The sequence below is a fragment of the Aythya fuligula genome, chromosome 13 (assembly GCF_009819795.1).
Source record: "Aythya fuligula isolate bAytFul2 chromosome 13, bAytFul2.pri, whole genome shotgun sequence".
NCBI classification, from domain to species: Eukaryota; Metazoa; Chordata; class Aves; order Anseriformes; family Anatidae; genus Aythya; species Aythya fuligula.
In genome coordinates, this window is record NC_045571.1 from 3,782,695 (window position 1) to 3,805,812 (window position 23,118).

General features: G+C 44.8%; 1 protein-coding gene across 1 annotated transcript in view; it reads right to left on the bottom strand.

The window, feature by feature from the left end:
- Positions 1-1,293: 1,293 nt before the first annotated feature.
- TRPC5 (transient receptor potential cation channel subfamily C member 5) overlaps positions 1,294-23,118 on the bottom strand; it is a 62,888-nt gene continuing 41,063 nt past the window's right edge. Inside the window, exons 6-10 of the mRNA XM_032196329.1 lie at positions 20,637-20,832; positions 4,773-4,979; positions 4,547-4,588; positions 2,792-2,881; positions 1,294-2,098 (exon numbers count right to left, since the gene is read on the bottom strand). Of these exons, the coding sequence (XP_032052220.1) occupies positions 1,364-2,098; positions 2,792-2,881; positions 4,547-4,588; positions 4,773-4,979; positions 20,637-20,832 (1,270 nt within the window). The 3' untranslated portion in view covers positions 1,294-1,363. The remainder of the gene's footprint in view (positions 2,099-2,791; positions 2,882-4,546; positions 4,589-4,772; positions 4,980-20,636; positions 20,833-23,118) is intronic.

Below are 23,118 nucleotides of genomic sequence, written 5' to 3' on the forward strand. Positions count from 1 at the left end.
TTCCAAGAAAGCTGACTGCTGACAGCTCTGAAGCAGCAGCAGGTGCCAGTCATTTGCATTTCTTAGCAACAACATGGAAGAAAATTCAGGTATCAAGTTGTTAAAAAGCAGTGTCAACCATTTTGCCCTTATTGTCTTCTCCCCTGTCTCATGCTCCGTAGGACAAAAACGCAGGGACTTGGTAATATCTGGACAGGGCCTAGCACAACTGTAGGGGTGAAAAAAACATAAAGATACAGCAGGGTAACATCTACTGCTGCACTGCTTTTTGGTGCACCTTAGAAAAGGAACTGCAGCAACTTCCCAGGGTGCCAGCTGCGGTCTGAGCTGCTACTGCTGAGCTTGCTTTTCAGAAATGCAGCTCACAGACCCAGGGCAGTGACTGCTGTACAGCAGGAGGACGGTTTTCTACCTAACAGCGTGACATTGACCAGGGAGGCAGCAAAAAAAGGAATGCAGCAGTGGAAATAAAGCCAGGGATTTCAAAACCCAAATGCAGCTCAGGGGGGTGGGTGTAAGGGGGAGGCTTAGGGCTGGGTTTTGGTGCACCCTGTCAGTGATAGAAGAACCACTCTGAGGTTTCTCTTTCAAGCAGCCACAGCTGGCTTTGTGTCCATTCATCTATGTAGAAGTTGGTGGCAAGGCCAGGTGCTGGCTTCCACTGCCAGCTGAACTGGGAGGTCATTCTGCTCCCTATGAGGGGAATTTCTTAATAGCAATTAGATAAATAAGCAAATCATCACATGTTCTAGAGCCACATGATCAAAGGTGTCTCTTATTCAGTAACACTTTACAATATGGATATAATGACCTGGAAAAAAAAAAAAAAAAAAAAAAAAACACGCAGCTGAAAGAATCAGAGGTTGTATTGCTTAAAGAAAACAAAAAGCCAGTTGTAACCTGAAACACTTTCTAAGAAGATTGCAAATATGATTCTCAGCCTCCTGCTAAGCCACTGCTCACCAGCTGGTTGTGATGCCGAGGAGTTTGAGCAGGATGCGGAACTGATGGTGTTGGATAGCAGCGATGATAACCCAGCGGTGCTGGGAAGATGATGAGTGCACTGGAGGAATCCTCTACTCCGCCACCAGCGTGTCTGAATTATGTGGGATTCAAAGACTGCATCCGAAGGAGTCCCGTAGTTTACAGTGACCTTATAAATAGTGAAACCTTCAGTTCAGTATTTGTGAGTGTAAAAAAGTAAACTAAAAAAGGTGCAGATGGCTATAAAATAGGTTAACATAAGTAATTTTACATTTTTTTCTCCTGTGGACAGAAAGGAATTCATAATGCTGAATCAAGTGAGAGCAAACAATTACAAATAATTAGCTAAGTTTTCTAGCAGGTGTTAAGGTAGCCTTACTTATAGCCGAGTTGTTACATGATCCTCCTGCCCGTCTTTCCACTGGTTTATAAACAAGTCACAAGCCTCTCCCCATGAATCAAACACATCCTCTGATGAGTCTAAAAGTTTGGAGTTAGAGGAACAAATACTGGAAGCACAGTGAAGGGAGCTGGTACAAACCACAGGGCACTCCTTGCTCTGTCCTGTAAGTCTCGTGTTCCCACTGTAGTCCACCTCATTGAGGTTAATTTCACTTTTGGAACAATTCTCTTCTCTCTCTTTATCAATCTGAGAATATTTAATGTCTTTCCACATGTAGTGTGGCTGAATAATTCCATCTGAAATAGTGTACATGGGCTCTGAATTTGCTTCAGGGACGTGCCCGTTCATTTTGGAGAACAGCAGGCCCAGTCTCTTAAAGGACTCCTTCTTGGAGCTGGAAAGCCTCTGAACTCTATTTCCATTTCGGATGAAGGAGCGCTTACTGATCCCATTGCTTTTTGGCTTCTCTTCCACCATATCAATCCCAGACATGGTTTTAATTAGAGCAGATACATTGAAGTCCTTCTTTTTGTTGGCTACATTGAAAGACACGCTCTTGGCTTTGGATTTTTCCCCAGCACTATCCTCGTTTGTTTCATCCTTTTGGGACACCTCTGTGCTGCTGGTAGAGTAACTTCTCCTCTGGGGCTTCCTGTTTCCCAGGAGATCAAGGACTTCGTAGCGAAAACTTGAGATGTCCTGTTTTAATTCCTAGGGCAAGAGGGAAAATGAGTGCCACTCAACAGCATCATCTGTGACGTGAAAGAAAGATCAGTTTCTCTTGGGAGAATTGTTGAGAGTTATGCAAATGGCTGACACCAAATCAGACTTACAAGAACGCTACATACATCTTTATGATTTGGTGACATGAAAAAATTTATTGGTAAGCCTGAGAGTTGGAGAGCTTACAAGATCTTTGTCTTCAAGGGCTGTGGGACCAGCCATTGTGACCACCCCCTTATCCCCTCTTCTTCCTGCTTGGGGCTGGGGAAAGCCTAAATAAGACATTTATAGAAGTGAAACTGTTGGAATTTAGAATTGTTGCAGGAATCTTTTAGTTGATAGGCCCAAATTTAATATTCTCTGTATCCATTAACCCAGACTCGGTTTAGGATTAGGAGTGTAATGCTGACTCAAAGCAGATACTTCATTCTTACCGGTTTTCAAAGCCATTGTCTATGTAAAATCTTGTGCATTAAGACATACTGAGACATTGTGAAAAGACAACCTTATAAGGAATATTCTCTGCTCAAAAGAAGACTGCATGCACATCGCATACCTTCCCAGCTCCAGTAACAGTCACATTTCCACTGCTGGTCGCAAAATATATTCCCAAGTTAGCGGGAACTCTGCAAGTGGCTACTGGCATTAGTGTAACACGATTATTAAAGACTAGGAAGTTACCTTGAAATTTTCTTCAGTTAAACCTTCATTGGTTTTGGAAGTTCTGATCATTGCTGCAACGTATCTTTTCACAAGGTTTCTGATCACTTCCTGAAATACAAAACAACAGAAGTGATTCAGCTGCTGGCTCAGACCAAATTCTGTTCTTGCTGTACTTCACCGAATTCTTACTGATAGCTCTCCTGACTCTGCTCTCTTAAAAAAAAAAATCACTATTAGAAACAGCACTTTCAAATAGAACAAACCTTTGCAGAGGCTTGTTTACATTTCATCTTGAAAGCTCAGCTATTAAGTGTAGTGAGCTGATTTGTTGTACTTGCTTTGCATACATAAAACTTGTTCAGAAAAAAATAATCTAGATTATCTTAAATGTCTTCAAGCCATTTAAACCTCTTCATGCATTATTTAATCTCAGGTGCTGGAAGTCCTTCGAGATCACCAGTCTCGTGTATATACTGTGTATCTATCTTGATGGGCTAAGCTTGCCACTTTAAGATTTTTTTCTTTAAATGATGGTGTGTTATCAACAAATAACCTGAAGAACAAACAGCCAGGACTCTACAGAGCGATGCACGTTGATGTTAGCCCACATCTGCCAGCTGCCTGGGTGCCCTCTAATGGGAGGTTAAAAATTCCTTGCAGAGCTGCTGCAGCATCTGTGGACAGCACTGGAAGTAGAGCCACACCTTTGGTGACTGTTCCCCAGCATTACCTGGGCTGTTTGGAACAACTTAGATGAGATCCATTTTGCTCTGCATTTGTGTACCTCCTTGCTGGCTTTGTATAAGCAGGCTTGGACTGCTGTCTGTTACCTGACACACACAGGTTGATGTCTGGATACAGAAAAGACTACCCCAAACCTTCCGTGCATTTTCCCCCATAAATGGAGACGAGAAGTCTGAGTAACCCCAAGCTTTAAGCTGTGCTCCACACCAAGGGTTTACTGGGAGGTGCTTTAAGAGATCCCACTCTCGGTACCTGTGAGCTGTGCTGTGAAGTCAGAAGGTACCCAATGTCTCTTATCAGAAGTGACTAAGTGCATTAAGTGTCAACTCCACGTACAAAGACTCTTCAGAAAACAGGAGATGTCCTACGTAAGACAAATTATTTATGGCTTTTGACAGTATTGTCTGACGTACCACCTAACATTGAGGAGATTTTTTTTTGTCCTTCCAGCATGCTGGCATGATCACATTGAATTCAAGCACTGAAGCTGGTGTTTTTAATACCGCTTCATCCTTTCGTAGGTTGAATTTAATGAACGCTTGATGACAAGCAAGCCGAGAATGAACAGAAACAGCAAAATTCAACAAAGGAACAATTCCTCCTTCCTGAGCTGTCCAAAACTGAAGGAAATCTCAACTGCTGTTTGAGTTAGGATTAGGGATGGCTTGCAGAAAAAAAAAAAAGTAGTAGAGGAACAATTTGAGAGTATGTAAAAATGCTGCAAAAACAGTTTTAATCAGGACGACACGACAGTCTGATCCCTCTGAAGTCAATGGTGATGTTGCCTTGACTTCAGCAACCAGGGAGCTACCTGGCAAGTTTGCTGTTTTCAGAGCAGGTGAAAGGCTAGGAGTGATTTACTAAACCACCCCACCTCTATTGAGGAAATGTTTAATCCATGACAAGCAAGATCCTCTTGGAGCTCCTACACTTGTGTATGTATTCTATAAGAAAGCAAGAAGTGAGATCATAGAAAATAAGCAGGAAGAAGAAACTGTAAGTAAAAACTTGATCTGCAGGAGAGTTTACCTGGTAATGTTGATTCTGAATGAGGTTGTCAGCATGCCTTTCCTGCAACGAGAAAGGCAGAGGCATGTTACCCAACATGTAATCCTGTCTGTAGAGTCCTGATGGCTCTTGGCGAGTCCCAGTCCAGCAGCAACCTTCTGCTGCACCAGCACAGTAGCACCCCTTGTGACCTTGAACATGCACAAGCACCCCCAAAAAATAAGTTTCAAACTATGCAGCTCCTTACTGTGAATGTTTTGAGGTTTTCATGCCTCTTCTGTTCATTGTCAGAGTCACTGCCTGGGCACAGCTGCTTGTGAATCCACTTGCAAAGGTACCAGAAAGACTTGGGACTTGGGATGATGTTAAAAGGAGGGGGCAGAGTGGCACCTTCATCAAAGTAACTCATCCAGAGCTTTGTCCGTGCAAACTTCCACTCTATGTCTGCATGGTCCTGTGAGAGGAGGAAAGAGAATATCAACAGCTTTAGGCAGGCTTTACTGAAGCAAATGTCAGCGACTAAGGTGGTGATGCGAGCAAGAAAGCATTTCTCTGGCTGCAGGCAAAGCAGTGTCACTTCTTCCATCTCCCTCGCTGGGGGTGTACTTAAAAAATCAGTGTGAAATGTAGCTGAGTATAAAAATACCAACCTCTGAGAAATGTAATGATAGCAAAAAGAAATTTCACATGCTTTATCATTTAGAGGTTGTGCACATTAGTTCACCCATAAAAGAAGCAGGAAAACTTTTTTCTTTTTGCTACTGCTTTTATATTATCACAGACCCTTGTTTTTCATGTCAAAATCCAATGAATTCTCACACTCTTTCCTGGAAAAAAAATCTCTCGTGGTCTTTGTTGATTTGTTTTATAGCATCTATTCATTCAGCTCTTGTTTATAAAGAAGTGATAAATTTTACTGGGGGCTATATTTTAAATCTTGCCTCTGCATTATCATTACACAAACAGGAAACATTTTACTGGTTTTTATTTATTTATTTTTTTATATTATCACTGCAACACCATGCTAGCTCTAGTGTTCTTCATCCTAACAAAGCAAAGGTGGAAAGTTATTAGCATCACTTCACAGCTACACAGATGCGCAGCATGTCCATAGCATCACCAAGAAATATTGAGCTTGTGCAAGATGCTGATCTTACAGGCTGCAAAATGGAGCTCCCCAAATCAAGGTATTTGCAGTCTGGTCTGTGGAGCCGAGGTGCCATGCTGTCTGGTAACAAACTGCGTGCTCCCTTCAGCATCAGGGCAAAGAGAACAACCTACAGCCTGGATTCAGAGAGGTGATGCAGCTCTCTCTGCAGATGAAGTCCATATGAATACAAAATCCACATTCAGAATGGATGTCATGCTGCTTCGTGCTGGTTTTGAAGTTTAAAAAATGCCCCTATTTCATGTTTTGCAGGAATTCTGACACCGGGCAGAAAAGGAAGAAAACCGAATCCTTCAAGCAGTGCTGAGCACAGTCTGCAGCAGCACCCCGCATCTAAGCGGTAAGGATGTGTGCTCTTACCTCCATGGAATGTAGTGCTGATAGTTACGGTGGTTTAGCTGTTTAGTGTTTATGTTTGCGGTATCTGACGTGAGATTTAACCAAGAACACGATGATGATTTTAAGTTTCTGAGTAGATTTAAGTGAAGCTGGAAGGAGCAGCCCTCCTGGATGCTGGGCTGCAGGCAGCAGCCCTCAGACCCACGCAGTGAAGTGTAGGACAGGGAGTTTAATAAAATATGGCTGAACATCATGCCCAAAAAATTATTACACTGGCATTCTGGCTACGCTCCAGTGGTCTGACATGGTTAAAATATGCTCACATTTTGACAGAGAGGTGCAGCTCAGCTCCATTTTAATGGCGTATTGAAATGACGTGCAGCTCTCAATTTAACACAACTGCCTCGGTGGCCCAGGTGCACATCTTGGTGGGCTGAATCGCCCCAAAATACCAGGGCCTGAGCTGCAGCTCCCCACAGACAGGCTCACTACTAGCCCAAGGGGAAAATCCAGCAGTGGCTGCATCTCTGAAGGCTGGATCAAGCAGCTGCAGGGGAATATCCACGTTAAATGCGGCAGCGTGAGGGTGGTGCTGAGTTACTCAGCCCTGCTGCAAGGCTTTCTTAGGGCATGCAGGAGCTGCAGACACCTGGAAACACCGAGTTTAGTGTAAAACAGTAGCTGAGGGAGAGTGCAAGACTGATATTTTGGATAGAAACGTGTATTTCTGGCGTTCTTTGTCTTGGGGGAGGAGGTGATTTAGCAGTAGATGTTGGATGCTGTTTGTAGGGAAGGATAAGGCAAATCTCTAGCTCAGGGATTGCAAATTAGCTTGGGGGAAATGAAAGAAAAAGGATAATAAACTTCCTGTAGAGAGTACTTTTTGCTATTTTACTTTAAAGTAAGATATTTAATGGTACTGTATGGGCTTGAATAGGGGCTGATTGCAGATGGAGGGCAGCGCCATGAAACCTGGTGGTAGTTTCTCACTGGGGAAGTTTTGTGGTTGGTCTGAACAAATCCCTATTGATGTAAATACACCTGCAGGTGAGGCTGGTGGAGGCCAGCTTCAGCTGCACTGGTACTTCTTCTTGTGCAGCCTTAGCCCAGGAGTGCCATATAACCTTTTTTAAAAGACAGACCCCCTGGACACTGCCTAAAGTATCTCTTTTTTATTTTCCTCTCTTCTGCTGCTGTGAATTCCCTGGGGTTTACAAACTCAGCCTGTCTCAATTATTCACCTTGATGTTTTGAGAACCTGAGCAAATCAGATGAGAACTCCTGGCACCAGTTCTGTGTTGGAATCATGCAGCAAGGAGCGATTTCAATTTTACTGAGGGTGTTTTTGTGTGCCAGGAAACCACCATTTTCTTGGTTAGAGCTCTCTTTAGTGCTGTAAGCAGTGAGATCTGCACACAAAACAGCTTTCTGAACTCACTTGGGCTGAGAACAGGGAGTACCATGCTTCAGCCATCATTTGGTACCCAATCATTCAAACCTGAAGCGTCTGCTGGTACAGCCAGATGCTGCGCTGGCTGCGAGTGTGGCCTGGTAGCCTACCAGACGTGCTCCAGCTTTTTGGTGCACCTCCCCAGCAGGCCACAGAGCAGGACTCACATTTCTGAGAGCTGCCCGAGCCTCAGCCTGCTTTGTGTCTAAGCTGTTGAAGACTGCACATGAGTGAACACTCACCGTGAGCTCCTGAACACAGCAAAAACCCAACCCAAGCGGCTTGTTCCCTTGCTCAGCCTGGGCCTGGCCACCACGAGCGAAGCCACGCAGTGATGGTCAAACCTGGAGCTCCTGCAGCAGCTGCTGAGATGGGTGACGGGAGATGCTGTCCTCACAGCTCCTCACCCAGTCCTCCCAGACCTGCGCTGTCTCATATAATGTTAGGTGACAACTTTTTTGTACACTTTATAGTACTCTGAAAACCATACCCACCAGCTCTGCAAGCGTGACCTTGCTGCTTTTTAGGACTTTAAATCCAAGTTTGGATTTCGCTGTCCTCTTTTCAAGCTGCTGTTCTCCTGCCCTTGCTCTTGTCACCACTTTCCTTCACTGCTCATCTTTTCGGCTATAAAACACTACTTCTGAGGGCCGAGCCCTCAAGCTCAAAGAACACGTGAATTCAAAGAAAGCACCACTCGGCTCTTCTGTGAGAACAAAAAGCCTGGATCACTTTCTGTCACAATGCGGATGTGTCATACTGGCCACCTAATCCTCTTGCAAATCTCTGCCATTTGAAGCGAGAATTAATCTCCCATAAAGATTTCCCTGTGGGACTGCTGGAGCCATCTTACTGTAGCAGTTGTGAGGATTTTCTAATTCAGTCAAAGTGATGTATTCACAGATGTGCCCGATTTTAAATAATTACCTGCTACACTAATTATCCAGGATAATTCAAGCATTGATCTCCATCTTTATCTCTGTGCAGAAAAATCTGTTGTTTACATTTTGTAAAATGCTTTTTATAAAGACTTCCGTCACCATCTCCTTGCTGGGCCATATGGTTTAGATCACACTTTGCCAAAAAACATCCAGCTTCTCAGTGGGTCCTGGCCCAGCCAGCACAGCCCCATCACTGGAAGACTTTCAGCTCTCTGTATTAAGTGACTACCTCTGCATCTAGGTTCCTCTCAACCTGTTTGTTCGTGGATTTAGGATCTCAGCTCCCTGGCGGCTGAAAAGCTGGCAGAGGAAAAAGCTGTTACTGTTACCTTAGCCCCCAGGAGCTGGAGCACAAGCCTGGGGCACATCAGGGTACAGGAGACCGATCTTGTGCCTCTTGAATTGGCATCCCTGAAAGTGCAGGGATGAGGCTGAGGGTCCTGAGCCTACATTGGCTCTGAGGGGTTACGGCAGCTCCTTGCTGCTGCAGAGCCATGTTGGGAACACTCCGTGAAAACAGCACAGAGCTGATGATGAAGCTCAGCAGCCAGGCACGCTGATACCTCCAAACTTACCCATGATAAGACAAGCACAGGATAATCAGCTACTTCAGCTCCTTTATGCTACAAGGAGGTGCACGAGGGCTTCTCCCCTTCCCTGAACGAGAGGAAAGAAGTGTGTCCCTACGACACAAACCCTCCCCGCACCCCTTTGTGCAGAATAATGTATAAAGATGTCTAGCATCTTTCGAGCTGGCACAAAAAGGGCTGCGTGTGCCTTTCTTGTATTTTATTATACAACAGTCAGTGGGCTAAGCTGGAAATCAGGCTGCTGCCTGTCAGATGCAGATATAGAGGGCTGTGACAATGCCCTGGGGAGCAGGCTGTCTGGCCGTGGCTGAGTGCCTCGGAAGGAGGCGCAGGCAGCTCCTGGTGTGCAGGGAGAAGCTGGCGTGATTTCTGCAAGGACTGCTCTTTGCTGCTGTCCCGGGAGGTGCCAGCAGCAGCTCCACAGGTTAAGAAGTGCCCAAGCTGTAGGACTGTCCTCCAGGGAGGAAGGAGGGGGCACATCATCCACCTTTAAGAGGTGCTCGTGAACATGCCTGGTTTGCAGCACACCGGGTAAGGGAGGGGCCCATTCCCTGAGAGGCACAGAACAAACGTCAGAGGTGCTTTTTTGCTGTATAATTAGCTGAGCTGCTAAGTGCAGGAGAAAGTCATTAAACTATGTTTAGTATATTTCTATCTCGTGTGCCTCGTTACTGCTCTTTGCAGGCTAAACCCAGAGCAGGTAACAGCACAGGAAATATATCAGTAATGGCTTTCAAGCAGGCTAGCACAAAAAAATATGCCTTTGTGTGTCTTGAACAGAAAGAAGTGCAGAAAGAGAGCCAGGAGAACGTTAATCTTTGCAGAACCCAACACAGACAACTTTTCTGCAGTTTCAAGACTGTTAATTTTGTAATACGTGTTGTGCAAGCTGGTAATAACATCGACGGAGCTTGGGGGCTTAATGACAAGCTCAGAGAAGCAAGCAGCAAAAACCCAAGCAGGCTATTTGAGGTAAATGGCGCTGAATATTTTTCAAATAAAGATATTTCATACAAAGAAAAAAATCATCTGCGAGCAAAATCTGGGACCTACAAAGGCAATTAATGCACAGGTAATTCAGCTGCAGCTGACAACAAATGACTTTGCTTTCAAAGCTGGGGATGACATACTGAAGGATAAGAACTTAATGGGATCAATCTCAAAAATAATATAAGAAAAATTGCTAAAGGAGGACTATCTAGCATTAGAAAAAGCAATTAGAACAGGGAATGAGACAGCCAAAGAAGAGATGAAACTACTCTCTAGTGCGAAATCACAGTGCACCAGGCAGAACAGCCAGGTCCCGAGCAGCCACAGGATATTTGCACTGGGGAATGGGTCTGTGGCTGACACAGCCCAGCACCTAAGGTGTGAAAGACCCCTGGGGTGGGCAGCTGCGTGGCCAGGGAGCTGTTGAGCAAACCACAGCAAGCAGGAAAGGACAGGGTGCTCGGTGCGGGAGGGAGCTGGGGCTGCTGCGCATGTCCTGGCGCCAACAGAGGAAAGGAAAGGAAAAGCGCGTTCATGAAACGTGCAGGTCTCAAAGAAATGCACATAAATGCTGACTCTGGGGTACGAGAAAAATGAAGTCTTGGGCCAGGATACAGGTAAAGGCTTGGTTTCAGACAAGAGCAAGCCTTATCTGGTAAAATGCAGGAGGCAGCAAGGCCCTTGGGTGGAGAAATCAAACACAGCACATGGGAGGAAAAAATAAATAAACTTTTCCATAGCAGACAAGCCATCAATGGGACTGCGAGCCTTTAGAACTTGCATGCCAGATGAGGAGCCCAGTCATGGTACAGTCCGTAGAACAAGATGCTAATGAGAAACTGGTGAAGGATTTAGTTCTGCAGTGCCCAAGCTCAAGACACCTTACTGAGCACAGCACAAAGCCAACGGGCAGCACTCGCCAGAAGCAGGTAGGGCAGCCGTGCACTGAAGGGCAGCAAAATGCCATCTGTGTCCAAGCACACCAGTTGCTCTGGCCAGATCTTACAAAAAAGTGGCATCAAACCCAAAATAACATCCCCCAGCCTCCTGGGTCCTGCTGTCAAGGTCAGGCAGAAGCAGGACAGCGCGTGCCGTGGCTGCAGCGCATCGTGGCAGCCCCAGCTCAGGAGGAAACCTGGAAGCCCTGGGTTCACAGAAATGGCAGTCCTAGTGCTTTAAATTGCTGTCAAGGAACATCAAATGTAACCTATCCTCACATCTCCTGCTTTAGGGGCTATTAAATCTTCTGCCAAGGATTTAGCATGTAAATCTTACTGCCTCATACTATTAGCCACTTGTTTTTGGCAGGCACGTGTTACTTCCCAGCGAGGTAACTGTCACGCTGCAAAGTTTCATGGGTCCCAGTTACAGATGTTTATGGGAAGTCCTCTTGGGAGCTTCCCCTTTGTGCTTGGGAATTGCCCCAGGAACACTCTGGAGCTGTTGGACAAGGCCCAGCGATGTTGCTGATGCGCTGACCACGACTTCCTCCGCCGTCCCTCCATGCTGCAGCGTGCCTGGTTCGCCCAGCTCCAGGGAATCGCTTTGCTTCTACCTGGAAAAGGCCTGCCTTGGCAGCTCTGCTATTCATATCGGCTGGGTGCAGAAGATCTCGTAATTACCGTTGTTATTGCAGCTGGCAGTGCACGCCATTCCACCTCGTATGCAGGTTATAGATATCAATTACCTTTCATCTCCCACCAGCGCATTGGATGGGAACAGCGATGGCTAATGAGAAGGCCAGGGAATATCGGATCTGAGGAAACTGTGCCTTGTGCTGCTTTTAGCGTAGGTAAATGATTTGAATTGACGCCTTTTTGTTCTTCAGTCATATTCCAGCAAAGTTCAGGTTTTATTTTAACAGTCAAATAAATCAGAGCTGTATGAAGGTCGTGTAGACAAATAGCGCTCTAAGAAAAAAACTCAGCAAGAAGAAACAATGAGAGAGATATCACCAAGGCTTTGTTCTTCCTGCCATCCATCCTCTCTCCCTTATCTCCAGCTGATAAGAGCTTCTTTTCAAGCTGGCAGTCAGAGAGATAAGGCGGATATCTGTGCTGATAATGTTAACGACCTCCAGCCAGGTCACAATCAAGTAATTCACACATGCCCATGGAGAAATCGGGGGCTAAAAAAGGATGTCTAACCCCAAGTGTTTGAGCACTGGTGACTCTTAGTACTGTGGCAAATTAGAAAGCCTGATTTCTACTCGTGCTATTTCCACAATATCACAGCTTATTTTTTTCTGCATAGCAGAGCAACCTGGGATTAGAGTCTTCCAAGGATGAAGAAATGTCTTAAATTTTATTGCTAGACTGGTGAGAGACAGATATCAAGGAGAATCGCATACTTCTCTGTAGCTGTCTTCATTATTTTATTTTTTTTTCCTTTTTCTTTTTCTTTTTTTTCTTTTTAAGAGAAAGTAGTCCCAAGAAGCAAAAGCCCAGTTAGGGTCTACCTGTGAGTTTCAGATCTCAGGATCCAGCCTGTGCCATTAAGAGGGTGTGATTTCAACCAGGAAATGCGATGTCAGTCATTCCCAAAGGTATTTACAGCTCTAGCAGTTTATTTAACGTGTTATTTAGATAAGGGCACTTGTGTCTAACTTTCAGATCCGAGCTCTGATTATGAATATTCACAAAGTACGTTTTATGTTCTTTGCTACTGGCTCCTCTGCTATACAAATGTGTCCCAGGATATCTGGCCACATCCAGCTGGCCAGAAAGGCAGCGACAACAGTAAATTCATCACTGGTCTGACCTTGGGAGCTGTTTTCATGTGCTGCAGGAGTTGCCCGGGATCAAGGCTTGGTATCTTGTTAGACTTTACAACCTCTTTATATAAATATATGTGTAGCCTTTATAATCCTTCCTTAAGTAACATGAAGAATAAAATAATAATTCCCAAACTTTTATAGTTAATCAGTGAAACCACGCACAGCTGTTCAGGTATTTTTTGCTTTTATCATTGGTTGTGAACTGCCCACCCTCAGCAGAGGAGTGGAGATGGACTGTGTCTGTTCTTGAGGCTGGAAAGGTCGCAGCGCCAGTGGGAGAAGCCGGTGTCTGACGCCTCCAGACAGCAGCCTGCTTGCACAGTCACTTAAATGCAGCGCACGAGCTGAGCTGCCAAAACTTGAAAAATTGCTCAAAAATGAAAAATTGTAGCTAAATATTCTGGTTGTTTAAACATATCCTTGAGGCAAAAGAAAGGAAACCATTATGAAGGTATGAGATTGCTCAAGTCCCGTAACTGAATCTCGAGCCGTGCACAGAGCACTGATTTAAGAGATGAAGTCCTTATTTCTCCCCCAGATTCTGGCGCTGGGTGTGCAGCTGAGGAGCTGTGGGGAGCTGCACCAGACAACACTGTGACTGCAGCACAGCACCCAGATTCTTCAAAATCTTTCTGTTTAATTGGATGGAGTTGTATGTATCCTGTTTCACCTATATAATTAGCGTGAACTTACTTGCTATATTGCAGCATGCTGAAGATGAAATCCATGCAGCGCTAACATCACACTTCAATGGGTTAGAAACTAGCTGGGTAGCTGGGCCCAAAGACTTGTGGTGAAAGGAGTTAAATCCAGCTGGAGACCGGTCACTAGTGGCACCCTCCAGGGCTTGGTGCTGGGGCCGGTCCTCTGTAATATCTTCATCGATGATCTGGACGAGGGCATCAAGTGCACCCTCAGTAAGTTTGCAGATGACACCAAGTTAGGTGCGTGTGTCGATCTGCTCGAGGTCAGGAAGGCTCTGCAGGAGGATCTGGATAGGCTGCACCGATGGGCTGAGGTCAACTGCATGAAGTTCAACAAGGCCAAGTGCCGGGTCCTGCACCTGGGGCACAACAACCCCAAGCAGAGCTACAGGAGCTTACGAGGAGCGGCTGAGGGAGCTGGGCTTGTTCAGCCTGGAGAAAAGGAGGCTCAGGGGCGACCTTATTGCTCTCTGCAGGTACCTTAAAGGAGGCTGTAGTGAGGTGGGGGTTGGCCTGTTCTCCCACGTGCCTGGTGACAGGACGAGGGGGAATGGGCTTAAGTTGCGCCAGGGGAGGTTTAGGCTGGATGTTAGGAAGAACTTCTTTACTGAGAGGGTTGTGAGGCATTGGAATGGGCTGCCCAGGGAAGTGGTGTAGTCACCATCCCTGGAAGTCTTTAATAGACGTTTAGATGTAGAGCTTAGGGATATGGTTTAGTGGAGGACTGGTCAGTGTTAGGTCAGAGGTTGGACTCGGTGATTTTGAGGTCTCTTCCAACCTAGATGAGTCTGTGATTTCTGTGACTACAATCTAAGAAGTCATATTTCAGGGGAGTCTTAATATAGCTGTTCCCATTGCTTACCATCAGGTGACAGTTCACAGACAAATCCCTTTTCTCTTACTGCTTTTTCCTCAAAAACATTTTTCCTTTATCTTCTGCTTCTTCCCTTTTCCTCTGCCGTCTTAACAGAAGTCCCCTTGATGCAGAAGCACGAGATAATGCTAATTGAGCTTGTCAGGTCTAAATAAAAGATGGGCTACTGCAGGGGGCTGCAACCTGTGTGGGTCCATCTGGATACTTCAGCTTCTATCATGTAGCAGGAGCGAACCTTGCTGCGCTGCTTCGACGTAATGGGCAGAGAGTTATTGACCTGTCATGTGGGGCACCAGCGTGGTACATCAGGGAAACAAAACCCAGCCACGCCAGGGCCAGCAAATTCCCTATAATATCGTAAATCAGCCTGGGGTCACCCCAAAATCTGAAGATCTTGGTCTTTACTTAAATGTCATGTTTCCACTCCTCTGAATAACGCCCAGGTGGTTTGGCCCTGGCGGCACATGGGGTCAGATAAATACATTAAAACAATAATAATAAAAAAAAAAGATTAAAAACACCAGAAAGCTTTATCTTTCTGATCCTGCTGACAACACTTACATGAGCAAGGGCTTGCAAGGATCGGGCCCTAGGATGGCAAATTAGCTTTGTCTGCTCTAACAACAGAAGAAAGATGCAGAAGATGAAGTCAGAGCATAGAGAGTGCTCCCATTTAGAGGCTCTGCAAACACCAGATGAATATTAACAACTTGATTCAAGTCCATGGGTTATATGTAATTAGGCCAAAGCCAGCAAAAAGACAAACAGTTCTACACCTTCAAATGAATACTTCAGCTTGCTAACAAAAAGCAATTAAGCTGCCTGCCAGTCTACAGCGAGGCTCCGGGGCTAATTCCACACACTGGCCTCTCGCCGTATGGCGGTATCGCAGCACATCATCGCCGAGATCCATTTCCCTGCTTTTCAAACAGAAATCTGCTGGGAGTCCTCTGCACCCCGTCATCAATTCCAGAGACAGCATCCTGCCTTGGGCATCAATCCCACTCCTCAAAAACCACGTTGAGCTCCCAAGAAGGGAACTGGAGAGCGATGGAAATCTGCCTGTCCAGAGGTCACAGAAGGCACTGCGGCAGTTCAAGAGGATTTGTGATTTAATTAATTGTTTCTGATGAGATGGGTGAATTTTGAGAGTGTGGTAACTGAGATTTGGATGGCTGTGGTTACACCAGATTGAAGGAAGGGCTTGAGCATGCTACCTGCACCCAGGACATGGGGTCTGTACGTGAGCAGTGACAGCAGCATGTGTGCCGCAGCCAGCTGGAGCACCTGAGGACCATAAAACTGGGGAACAAATGCTGATACTTCATTCAGCTGGCAAACCAAAGGAGAGTCATTTAACTCCCTTTCTAGACCCTAGTTGCTTTGTTACTCTGTAAAAAGCTTCAAGATGAATTATTAATCCCAGCTCATATTGACAACAAGCACATAATTTCATTTCCTGCTCTATGACAGAGTTCAAAACCAAGCACATCTCAATTTCTCCTAAGAAATTCGAATTAATGGTTCTTGAATGGCTCTTGTGAGACAAACACTTCCTGATGCTTTAGCAGAGCTTGGATATTAGTCTGGGCTTTGGAGCTGGCCTCACCTTTACAGGGGGACAATCCACTGTCCCAAACCTTGCCATGTGCAGGGACTGTCCAGCTCTGCATCTTGAATTACCATTTTGTGATTTGTCAAATTCTTCCTTAGCAAAAACACCAAGTAGTCATTGTGCAGTTCACATCAGCAGAGGAGGTGCAATAGTTTTGGACAGCCCTAAGGATCACAGATCACAGTGAGGAAGGGAATTTCTGCAGCTGTCATGAAGTAAACTGGCTACCAGTTACTGCCATGGTGGTGAAGGCCTTCAGCTGGTGTAGAGAACCAGAGGAATTTATTTTTCATTGTAGATCAAGAAAAGTTCGATATTCCCTCCTGGGGGAAATCCAAAGTCATGCTGGAAACAATGGAACAGGGAATTGGATGTTTTTTTAGACTCTTCTGTGTTTTCATTTTTAAGCTCTCTACTCTGAAAAAAAATGAAGAAAATTCCATGTACAGCACCCCTACACTGAAAGTCAATTTCCTGAAAGTGATCGCTTATTTTTAGCTGTACATACCAACTGTTTCTGTTTACTATACAGCTTTTGTTTTGCTATACACCATATTTATTTTTTTTTTCATTCTTCTTCTCCACAACATGTGCTAAAATGAACTCTGTTTCATTCTATCATTTAAACCTGCACTCCTTGCTTGGTGTCCAAAGTCCTCATTTCTCCAATATCAGCATTTGTAGCTCTCAGGTTGGTCACACACAGCCTTCAGAGATGCACTGGAAAAAATTAAGCATGCAGAAGTAACACCTTCACTTTCTTGCACGGTAGCAGTAGTTAAGGGTAATTTTTCCCAGACCTGCTTTGGTGTGGTGCTATTCCCGAGGCATTAAGCATCTTTGTTCTTCCCTAAAACTTCTGGAAGCTGCAAGGGCTTACAGCTCTCCCTAATGTCGGTGGGATGCCTGGTGCTGCAGTGCTGTTGTGTGCCACTTGTTGCTCTAACCCACCTGGAATCCAAATCACAGCCCTACGGTTTCCCTCCTGAAGGAGCCTTAGCTCCTCTTCTATTGATCTTGTTTCCCTTGCTCCTGCAGCTGCACGTCAGAACTGTTTGTACAGTCCCAGTGAGTAATTCCCGTGTGGCTTTCCAGACACTGGTGGATGTGTCCATGAGGAACATGCTTTCAGAAAATACAGATCGAGTGCTAGTTTCCTGCAAAATGCACTTGCACCACAGAACACCAAATTGCACCTGCACCTTTGGGACCTAGAAGACATGCGTGCTTGGGTGTCACAATACCCACTGTCACAGTGATTTGACAAAACAGCATATTTTAAAAAAAAAAAAAAAAAAAAGACTGGCAGGAGGATTGGACAACTTCAGACACAGCCAAGTGGCAGTCCTATAAGAAACAGCCTATCACATAAAATGTGCTCATTACCCACTCTGTTACTTTATCCTACTTGTGAGTGATGGAGCCACCTGGCCACTCTCAGATAAGTCCCATTGTCCTTCCTCTTGTCATCGTGACACATTCCTCTTGCATTCATCAGGGGATGGTATTTCTGTCACGTCTGGGAAGGTATTTAGATGAGAGACCCAGCAGTGCATAACATCCAATTGCATTCTGTGCTGCTTGTATAGAACATTCTGATCTTCCCAAATTGAAACAGCCCACAATGCGTGGACATTTCATTGTGCCTTTGGATTTTGTTTGCATTTTCAGTAAAATAGTGTCTCCCATAATCCGCTACTGACAATGGTCTAGCATGAAAAAAATCAGTATCAAAATGGCTTCAGGGTACCCGTATAAAATATGTGTATTGAAGTCTGAAATAGCATAGTGACAAAAAATACCAACTAAACAAAAAACACACAACAAAATTATTTCAGAAAAATTCTTCTGTGAGTCAGGAATCCCTCAAAGCTCTGTGCATGTTTTACTCTTTGCTTGCCTTGCTCTGCCTTCCACAGATACCCAGTGGTTTCATACCGTGTGCCTGTGGTACTTAATGAACTACCGAGCCCAAATCCCATACAGGGGAAACATGACCAAGGGCAGGAACAGCTTGCCTTCTCCATCCTCTGACTTCACAGCAGAAAATTCGTGTGCATATGAGACAATAGAGAACAGCAAGCCTGAAGGCTTTGTGTCGGTGACAAAACGGCTATAAAGTGAGAGATGGAAGAAAAGAGGGGAGAAAGAATGCTTACATTGCTGCAGTGCCAATGGCTCATTAGCAAGTTGAATTAATGAAGATGTTCTTACCACTCAGCTGCTGGGAAATCAACAAGCAATGGTGTGCTGTCATTCCTGACGTTTAGCTCATTTTATTTCTTTGTAGTCCTGCACAAGGCAAAAGATTTTCTACTGCTGTATTTGAGAAGACGACCCCACTCCAAGGGTGTCTTGCCCTTTCTCCTCCTCCCTCCCTGGTGGGATGCTGTCATTCATTGTGTATTCGATGTAATATAAACATCAGGAGGAGGAAATGCCCTGTTTAGCAACCTGTCTACTGTGATTCAGAAGGGGGAGAGCTGATTACAGGAGGTTAAAAAAATGACCCACAGTTGTAAAGCTCAACATTTATTAAAGAGTTATTTTCTTCAGGGAAGAAATTAATTGATGTTTGCCCTTAGAAGACACATGAAGAAAACCTGTCCCTGGGAGAATGTTATGAGCATGCAGAAATATTGGCTTCAAAACACAGAGCAGCACGCAGTGCCCCAGCCGAGGCTGGAAGTGACTGTGTCTTGTCCTCCTAAGAAATGTCACTGCTCTCAGTAGTAATTGCCATATGACAGCTTAAGTGACAAAGAAGTATCCCAGAGCATTTTCATTGTTGTTACTCTGAGCAGGGGCCTCACCTCACGCTGCACGCTGACTTGCTTGTTATGCCTAGGCTATGCCTGGTGATTCCAGCCCTTTACCTCCAGGTCTCTCCTAAGCGGTACTTTCCAATGAAGGAATTCACTACTCCCAAATGCTGGATATACAAAAACTTCCAAAAAAACAGACTTCCATGCTCTGGACCATTCACTTCAGTTAATTGTTATGATGGGTCTCTCTAAGACGTGGGATTGTTTCTGATGTGTCATTGCAGCACTCAAATTATTCTGAGAAAAGAAGGATGAGTGGTTTATATCCCAGTGAATAACAAATACTTCCATTCTTCAGCTAGTCTTAAGTTTGGGCTTTGTGTCAGTGACAAGCCTGTTTGATGACAATAAAGCAAGGGGAATGGGAGAAAATGTCTAAAGAGAACAGCTTTGTTTTCTGCCCCTCATCTCAGTCTCCCTGGAATGTGAGGAGTAGCAGTGAACAAAGAGAAAGCACTTAAAGCATTGAAACAAACTGATAAAGGAGCGATGCCTCTGCGATAAGCTGCTTTCCTGCTCCTTTGGAAGGTCAGCGGTCCACTTTTTCTCATACATTTTAACATGATAAAGATCAGATGTTCTAAAGTATCACCGATTTGGCTGGGTTTCTGCTCAGTTTGACTAGGTAACTGAATTTAGGAGCCGCGTGAATCAGCAGGTAATCAACAGCAGTTGTGGAAGCCATTCAAGCAGACAACTCAATAGTCTTCTCTGTGTGCTTCAGCCAGCGAAAGAGTTCACCCATACATTTCCCTGGGAAGTTGGGAATAGAAGCAGTAGCAGAGCTGGTGCAGGTTCTTTTTCTCTGTTTTGAGAAAAAGATGGATGTCTCCTCTACCTCTTTACTCCTCTAGAGTAAATCCAGCAGTCATACAATGCAGAGTAGGAAATCTCTGCTCTGCCTGTACTTCTGAGTGACCAGCTGAGGACACGAATGACTTCATAACTCCTGTTTCTGTTCATAGTTGATGTCACTTTTTATCAGCTCTTCTCTAGAAAGTGCCCAGTGGTTCACCTTAAGTGCTCTGCACACAGAATTGAGCTTTGTTCCGTATTGTTTCTGAGTAGTTTACCTAAAGACCCTTAAAATGCAAAGCCATGCTGCTTTAGTTTTCAATCTGTTGACAAATGTAATTATAAATGTACAGATTGGCTTTTAGGCACATGGAATGAGATTACAGTAGAGAGACCAGTTTTGAACATTTGTATGAAGATAAAGTTAAGTTTGAAACTGGCTCTACAGCCAACTGGCAGCCTGGAGCTGCCTCAGCTCAGATTCATCCTGCGCTGAGGCTACCCGGGAATCTCAGATTACAGGTTTAGGGAGTCAGCTGCCAGGAGACTGGTTGCAGTTCCAGATGGAAATGATCTAATTTCAGTGGGAAGAGTATGGAATAAGAAATCGCAGATTGGGCGCCCGATACACACAGTTTCAAATGAGAAAGCAGTAATAGGAGAGAGGGAAAAATATACAAAAAAATATGGAAGTTAAAAACAAACGGGCTAAAATGCAGCGGAAAGGCTTCCCTTTATATGCCCTCTCTGCTACATAGCAAATCAGCTGCTAATGACAAAGTGATCAGTAAAGGTAGTCTACAGGAGAAGACAAGAGCAATTCAGAGGTAATAAGCTTTTTCCAGATATGAAACATTACAACAGAGCAAAACCTCCTCCACAAGCATGATTCAAGCTAGTGAGTAGAAATCCCAACTATCTGCTGTCAAAAAGTGGGGGCAGCAGTCTCCAGCGTCCCAGAAGACACGCACTTGCTACAAGGCAAACAGATGAGGCATGGCGGGGAAAAACGAACGTGAAAAGATAGAGAATAAGATAACTTACAGCAATGAGCTGGTAGGAGTTGTTCATCATGGCTATGAGCATGTTCAGGAGCACGACGAGAGAGATGACATTGTAGGTTCCAAACATAGTGGCTCCAACGAATTCTGTGAACTCATGTCTGGCTTTCACGTTGGTGACGTAGAGATTCAGCAGACCGAACACAGACCAGAAGAGTGACTGGAGGGTCTCGAAAAGTCTGAAGGAAAAATAAACACAGATTTTTACTTGGCTCTGGGAGATGGAAATCAATGCCTTTACGAGCTCTGGATGTGCTGAGGTTGGGTGTCACCCCACGTGAGAGCTCTGTTGGTGGCACTGGAAGCACTGGGAGCAATCAGGTGGGAATGGATCAACATTGGGAGCCTGGGATGCCACGGAGCAGCTGCTCAGCACAGCCATTTACCCTCCCCGGGAGGCAGTTTGCACTCCAGCTACAGTGACCCGTTGGAAGAGTTGCATCACATCACCAACATCCACTACCTGGCTGAGAATCACATGCTTGTGAGATGCACCGAGCCTAAGTGATGCGAAAAAAAAAAAAGACATTCCCTTTCCCAATGTTCACCCATGCAAAGAACCCCGGTATGTTCCCTCTAATTAAAACAGGCACGGAGTGACACTGCTGTTACGTAGAGATACGACCTCTCCTGTTTAGCCAGTGCCTGCATCATTAACATGTCTGCATGCTAAATGCTCACAGAGCCCATGCTCGAGTACAGCACGACCAAATTGCGTGCTACGAGAAGGCACCACGAGGGAGGAGAGGCAAGGAATCACAGCCTCTTGAACCTTCTGCACTGATGTAGGCTCACAGCTTGCGATTACTTGGACTGCAAGTGAGCCAGGCCAGCTTGCTAACACCCCGCCTGGTAGCACTGCACGTGGCTGAAAATGCTGCTCTGGTTTGTGCCCAGCTCCCACCCACCGCAGAGCAGTGCCCTCAGTATCATGCTGCAACAATTGATCAGTAATGACTCAGATGAAAGGGAGTCATCGCATTAATTCAGCTTGAGAGGTTTTCTTCTTTTGAAGTCTTCCATCCAGAGATGAACTAGACCTGACCCCCCTGTGCTTTACAGCTGATGAGATCATCCCAGGTCTCTGTTTGCTTCAGCCAGAGACAAGTGACCTTTTGCAATCACGTCAAATACATAATCAGCAATCTAAATAATTGCTCTATTTGGGCATCTTTGTTTTGGCTTTCCAAAATATGGCATTTATATCATCAAAAAATGACATTTATATGCCTGTTTAAGAGTTTCCATTTTGGCCTGGGGTCAGTAGATATTTTCAAATGCTCTTACTAGAAAAATCAATAAAAATAAATTCGGATACTTTACTTAACATACCAGGAATCTGTTCTCCTGGCTTCTCCAGGCATCTGTTCCACACATAGCCCCATGCTTTATATGGGGATTTAGTTTCTTTGTGTTTTCTGGACATCGTTTTTCACTGGCCAAAATTATGAAGGCTCTAAAGCAAAAATCCTTTCTCCCAGAAGTCAGGTTGTTAGGGTTATTAAATAAGTGAGGTAATGGTAAAATAAGGATTAAGCAAAGAATGCTAAGCATTTTGCTATTAAAAATAGCGGAGTGCTTGCTATCTTTTAACTTATTTTAACTATTAATGGTGGAAGTACTGATTAGGGTGTAGGCTCAGGAGAAATGGATGTCCGTGTCATGCTTACATGAAACTGAAATCAGTCTCAGAAGTGCTCAGTGCATTGCCTTGAACTCCCAATTTTACAACCAGGAGTGTAACTGTGCCCAGATTAAGGCCATATATTAACATCTGGGCATGTAGTCACAGCTGAGAAAGACAGCAAACGGTTTCTGCAGCTTTGCAGAAAGACTTAAGTCTTTCCTCCTTGTTTAATGACAGGCAAGAGCTACGATCTTTTTTCAGTGTTCAGGTGGGGCTCAGCCCAGCTGCCAGCCCAACTCTCCCATGAGCTCTCTGCGGACAGCAAGGTGCAAGTGGTTTCTTTCTCCCTTTCCTCCTCTTCCTCTCTCTCTTCTCCCTTCTGCAGTTGCCAGAACCACAGTGCTAAACGTACTTTCAAACTGCCTGCCTAAGCAGGAGACAAGCTGCTTTCTCAGATATGCTTAAGCCACACCATAAAAACTTAAATTATTCATGTCTTCACCTCATTGCTGTCACAAAGGAATATTACTTTTCCGTGATCTGTGTTTGCGACGCAGAAAATTTCCTCACCAAAAAAATACGAAACCTTTCCTTTGGGAGTAATAGGAAATAATGCCCCAGTAAATAGACGTCACATTTTAAACAAGCTGCACAAACACGAACAGTGTCCTGCTTTCCCTTCCCTTACAAAATTAGATCTTATTGTGTGTCTGCCTAGAAATGCTGGTAGGAATCAAAGGGGACTGATTGAAAGCTTTTCACATTTATTCTTCCATTAGGGATGAACTACGAGCAAAGTTGAGCTAACACCAGCTCTGATTTGAATTCACTCCAGTCA